Source organism: Sinocyclocheilus grahami, unplaced genomic scaffold, assembly GCF_001515645.1.
Source record: "Sinocyclocheilus grahami isolate Dianchi unplaced genomic scaffold, SAMN03320097.WGS_v1.1 scaffold142.1, whole genome shotgun sequence".
Lineage (NCBI taxonomy): Eukaryota > Metazoa > Chordata > Actinopteri > Cypriniformes > Cyprinidae > Sinocyclocheilus > Sinocyclocheilus grahami.
The window spans coordinates 979290-985289 of record NW_015505321.1 but is presented as its reverse complement, the minus strand read 5'-3'; the positions used below and the strand labels follow the sequence as shown (position 1 = coordinate 985289).

The 6000-nt window shown below is 34.0% G+C and overlaps 1 protein-coding gene across 1 annotated transcript in view; it reads left to right on the top strand.

Moving 5' to 3' along the window:
- The window catches only part of LOC107591508 (ras-specific guanine nucleotide-releasing factor RalGPS1-like), a 33301-nt gene that overhangs the window by 26137 nt on the left and 1164 nt on the right, over positions 1-6000 (top strand). Inside the window, exons 7-11 of the mRNA XM_016280665.1 lie at positions 378-440; positions 3201-3306; positions 4302-4394; positions 4546-4651; positions 4802-4893. Of these exons, the coding sequence (XP_016136151.1) occupies positions 378-440; positions 3201-3306; positions 4302-4394; positions 4546-4651; positions 4802-4893 (460 nt within the window). The remainder of the gene's footprint in view (positions 1-377; positions 441-3200; positions 3307-4301; positions 4395-4545; positions 4652-4801; positions 4894-6000) is intronic.

Genomic DNA, 6000 nt, shown 5'->3' with positions numbered 1-6000 from the left:
CTTTCGAGCCGTGTGTCGCGCTCGTTCAGCGACCTCGTTTTGCTTTGACGGCGTTCAGCCTCACCCTGCTTCATTCTACTACGTTAATAAATCATAAGCTCATCCATGAACATGATTTCTGCCGAGTCCAGTCGGATTGCGTCGGCTGTGGGGATGAAGACCACTACTCCCATGATTCCACACTCAGTCACTGCCTCATCAAATTACGCCTTTGTCTATTTGTTTATTTTGAATACGCGCCCTCTAGCGGCGAAAATTACATATTGTGCCTTTAAGTTCATTAGTTTGTTTGTTAAAACTGTGTAATCCAATTTAGACCATTTAGAGATCTGTAGTATCAGTGTGGCTTGAACTCATTTTGGCGACTGTGCAAACAGGGGCCGCATGTACGTGACTCTGGGCCCTAACTGGAGGGTTCCTCTCCGCAGCCATGCCCACAGGTACAAACCCCTGCCTGGGTCAAAGGTCACCTCCTCCATTCCTCTGGGGCATCGGGTTCACCTGTCTTGGCATGCAGCGTCTCCTCTTTAACATTCCAGTTTCCCTCTCTTTTCTGGTTTAGACTGTCATGTCTGTCATCTGCTCTCTCTTTATCCAGCTGTCAGATTGTCATCATCTCAGGATGGTTATAGAATTGTATTTATCCACCTTATTTTTCAAAGTTGGAAGTTAGCCGTTTTCTGTGAATGTGTGAGACGTCCGGTTCATTAGCCACTGAAGGGAAATAACGAGAAGAATAACAATGTGCAGTAAACGTGCACTACAAACCAGTGTGTTCATAATTAAGATAATACATTAAAATAACATGGTAAGACACACCAGTTTGCAATATCAAGCAGCAAAATGAGCTGTTTTGTACAGCTAAACATAGCTGGACGCTTTAAAGCCAGACACATTACATTTACAAATGGCCGCGACAGCTCTTACGGGAAAAATAAGGTGGATAGAAGAGAAAAGCTCTGGTCCAAAACCTAACCTGTGGGCTTGCGGTCCACTGCCCTGTGCTGTCTACCTAGACGGCATCCTTCTGATGCAGCATCCTAACTAGTGTGACACTGTACATGGGCAGCACTCAAATAGAGCTCCTCACATTTACATTCACATTCAGTCATTTAGTAGAGGGGGTTTCAAACTGGGCTCTGCAGCAAAGTTGAATGAAAAACAATATAAAAATGTAAAATAACATTAAATAAAGAATACTAAAGATACTTAAAATAAATAGTAAACAAATAGTAATAAAATCAATTAGGATCAAAATAATTAAACTAACAAGTTGATTTCAATAAATAAATAATAAAAAAATTATAAATAAATAAACAATAACTTGGGTGAAAATAAACAACAGAGAATAGATAAAAAATATGTAAATAAATTAGATTAAAGTAAATAATAATAATTAGGTTCAAATAAAGATATAATAAAGAGTAGATCACAAGTCAATTAGATGAATTAGTACCTTAGAATAAAATAAAAATACATTTAAATAAATAAATAATGTCTCTAAACAGTACAGTGATATAGTGAATAGAAAGAAAGGTATTGTTTTGTAATAGAAACTAAATATTTAAAAAATACACATTTATGATATAAATTTTTCACTTTAAAATTTTGGTCTATATATGTGACCCTGGACCACAAAACCAGTCATAATGTATGGTTTGTTAGGATAGGACAATATTTGGCTGAGATGCAACTATTTGAAAATCTGGAATCTGAGGGTGCAACAAAATCTAAATATTGAGAAAATCATCTTTAAAGTTGTTCAAATGAAATCCTTAGCCATGCATATTACTAATCAAAAATTAAGTTTTGATATATTTACAGTAGGAAATTTACTAAATATCTTCATGGAACATGATCTTTACTTAATATGCTAACGATTTTTGGCATAAAAGAAAAGTTTCATCTTTAAAGTTGTTCAAATGAAATCCTTAGCCATGCATATTACTAATCAAAAATTAAGTTTTGATATATTTACAGTAGGAAATTTACAAAACATCTTCATGGAACATGATCTTTACTTAATATGCTAACGATTTTTGGCATAAAAGAAAAGTTGATCATTTTGACCCACACAATGTATTGTTGGCTTTTGCTACAAATATCCCCCAGCGACTTAACACTGCTTTTGTGCTCCAGGGACACATACATGAAATATAGCTGCCTTTTAAATTTTAGACAGATAATATTTGGTAGTCTGTGGCATCTGAAAGATTGAAAAACCTTGTATTATCAGACGCTTTTATTCAAAGCAAAGCCAAGTGTGATGCAAGTGAGGAGACTCGACTCAATAGAGTGCTACAGTGATTGTATAAAATAGTTGAGTTGTAGTCATTCATAATACATAAAACCAATATATTTGCATACACTGTACAATATATCCAGATTAGTGCTGGGCAACAATTAATCGTGATTAATCGCATCCAAAATAAAAGTTTTTGTTTATATAACATATGTGTGTGTACTGTGTATATTTATTGTGTATATATAAAGACAAACACATACAGTATATATTTTGAAAATATTAACATGTATATATTTATATTCCTAAAATTTATATTTTATATAAATATTTATTATATATAAACATAACATATTTTTCTTAAGTATATACATGCATGTGTGTATTTATATATACATAATAAATATACACAGTACACACACACACATTTTATGTACACATCGCGGTTAGTCATTTCCCAGCACTAATCAAATATATATATATATATCAGTTTGAGAGTGTAGGGAGAAGGGTAGTGCAAGTTTTCAGAGGAAATTCAGATATTAACTGGTATTTTATTTCAATTTTAAGCATGTTAAAACCAAATATTGTGTAAAATAGACAGTTTTTTTCCCTTTTTTGTTAAATTAATTAAAATTTGAGAAATTCATCCAGAATAGAGTCTCTTAGAAAGCTGCATATTTATGCTATTTACCTTTTGAAACAATCTTCACATTGAGAGTGTGCGTATGAAAAGCTCACTAGGTTTTGAAACAGAGCCGATATCTTGTGAGTGGGTGAAGGGGAAGCTTTCTGTCTTGCATCAGCGCTCTCGTTACTCTCTCAAACTCACACTTCACCTCAGCCTGAGCTCTCCAGCAGCTCCATCACATCCTCACATCAGATGTGAGCTGGAACGTCAGCAGTACACACACACACACGGTGAAGGTGTTGGGCTAATGTGATTCCCTCTGTGCAGTCCGTCAGTAGCAGAGTCCAGTCTGGCTCACGGAGAGTCGGGTGGAGTCACGATGCAGGGGCCGCTGAAGAGGAAAACCCTGCTGAAGGAGGGCAGGAAACCCAAGGTGAACAGGAAGGGAACAAAAATGAGTTTAAAAACTATGGTTAAATATTTTTCAGCATTTGCCATTATTCAGTATATAAAGATATTTATGAATTTGCTTTGAAATTGTGCATACTTGACATTTATGCCTCCAGAAACGGAACTTATGGCCAAAGATGGCAGCATGCAGATCTCACATTTTTAAAGGGTTAATGCAACTGCCCTCAACATCCTATACGTCATACATTTTATGTATATATATATATATATATATATTTAAAATTATCCCCAAAAATGGCCAAAAATATATATTTATTAAAATATGGAGGATATGAATATATATTTATATATATATATTATATAAGAGTTTAAAAATATATGTTGGCCATATATTCCAGTCCAAGAAAATGCATTCACATATGTCACATTTGAAGAAATGTATATTTAAAATATAAACCTCCAAGTCCGTCTAAGATTTTTTGTTTTAAATGAGCTTTTTATCATGCTCCTGTGTTTAGGTTCAGTCATTTCAGTTATCGGCAATGAATATGTTATTAGTCAGTTATTAAAATCCCTTATTTTTCAAAAATGTCCAATGTATAGGGCCAAATTTTAGCTTGAACTTTATTTGGTAAAAGATTCATGACAATATTTTAGAAAACCTTCACATTGACCAGCAGGTGTGTCACTGTGGCTTTGAATATTTGACTCAAGCACTCCATCTAGTGATCAACACATACAAAAACTAAACATCAAAAAAGATCAATCCAAAGTTTCTTCATTCATCTGTGTATCTAAAAATAAAATCCCAAAAGATATCCCTTGATTTCCGTGAACGTGCATTGCATTGCAGGTAAACATTTGATCAGTTCATGCATTCACTAGGAAATAAACACTGCTCTCTTCTTTGAGCTACAGCAATTTAGATAACACATATATTTAGAGAGTATTGCCCAGCTCTGTTTAGTTGAGTTTGCATCATTTTTCGTATGTTTTGTTTGGTTGTCTTTTATTCAGCTTGCCTCGTGGACGCGGTATTGGATCACACTTTGTGGTTCCACTCTTATATTCTACGGATCCAAAGCTCTGCGAGCCACAGAACGGAAACATGTGAGTGATGCAAAGAATCTCACAGCAATTCCATTTTTTATACATTTAAAAAAATAATAATACATTATTATAATAATAAATTGTATTTATTTTAAAAGTATCATTTGAAATGAAAATAACATTTTATGGAATCTTACTCTGTATAACACAGTACAAGTCTTCGCCGTGTAAGAAAGTGTGTGTTCTGGGCTGGATGGTGGTGCTGCCGGATGATCCGGCTCAACCCAACATCTTTCAGCTCAACCATCCTGACAAAGGTCAATCTGATTCACTGAGGGTTTCCTTTCGTGCTTTTATAATGACAGTCTTCACAAAATTACTCATTTAGTCATTGTTCAATGAATTATAGTGAATGATATGTTGTTTTTTTGTATGCATAACTCAAGCAGAATGTCTGTGTTCCTCAGGGAATGTTTACAAGTTTCAGACTAGCGATCGGTTCACTGCGATCATGTGGCACAAACACCTGGAGGAGGCGTGTCGGAGAAGAAGACCTCAGGTATCAACAACCGCTGATTCATTAGGACTGGATGGCATGAACAAGCTTTTTTCACAATAACCAACAGTTCAGTATCAGGAAAAAAGGTACAAAAGCTGTCACTGGACCAGTACCTTTTCAAAAGATACTTTTAGATACTAATATGTGCACTTTAGATACAAATATGCGTCTTTAAGGTACTAAAATGCACCTTTTAGGGGTAAATGTACAAATGTTTACCTTTTGAAAGGGTACCATCCTAGTGACAGCTTTTGTACCTTTTTTCTGAGAGTGTATATGTGACCCTGGAGCACAAAAGCAGTGTTAAGTCGCTGGGGGATATTTGTAGCAATAGCCAAAAATACATTGTATGGGTCAAAATTATACATTTTTCTTTTATGCCAAAAATCATTAGGATATTAAGTAAAGATCATGTTCCATGGAGATATTTTGTAAATTTCCTACTGTATATATATCTAAACTTATTTTTTGATTAGTAATATGCATTGCTAAGAACTTCATTTGAACAACTTTAAAGATGATTTTCTCAATATTTAGATTTTTTTGCACCCTCAGATTCCAGATTTTCAAATAGTTGTATCTCAGCCAAATATTGTCCTATCCTAACAAACCATACATCAATGGAAAGCTGATTTATTAATGATGTATAAATCTCAATTTTTAAAAATTACCCTTATGACTGATTTTGTGGTCCAGGGTCACATATAGGACAATAGAGTTATTTTTGTTGGAAGATCAAGTGAATTAATTTAATATGGACAGCAACACATTATGAAATGCTTATTAGTTTTAATATTGTATTTTAATGTGTCAAGATGTTGTTCATATTTGTATTTAACCTGTATGATTTATTTATTTTATATAAATGTATATGGGTATACCTATGATGAAAATTACAGGCCTCTCTCATCTTTTTAAGTGGGAGAACTTGCACAATTGGTGGCTGACTAAATACTTTTTTGCCCCACTGTATATTAATTGATATGTATTTAATATTCTTTTTTTTTTAAATCTGATTAAATGAGTTCTATAGTAATGCATCAAGTTGTCATATCATTCAGCTGCTGTGAACAGATCAACTATAATTGCATAACGCTGTGATTGCTC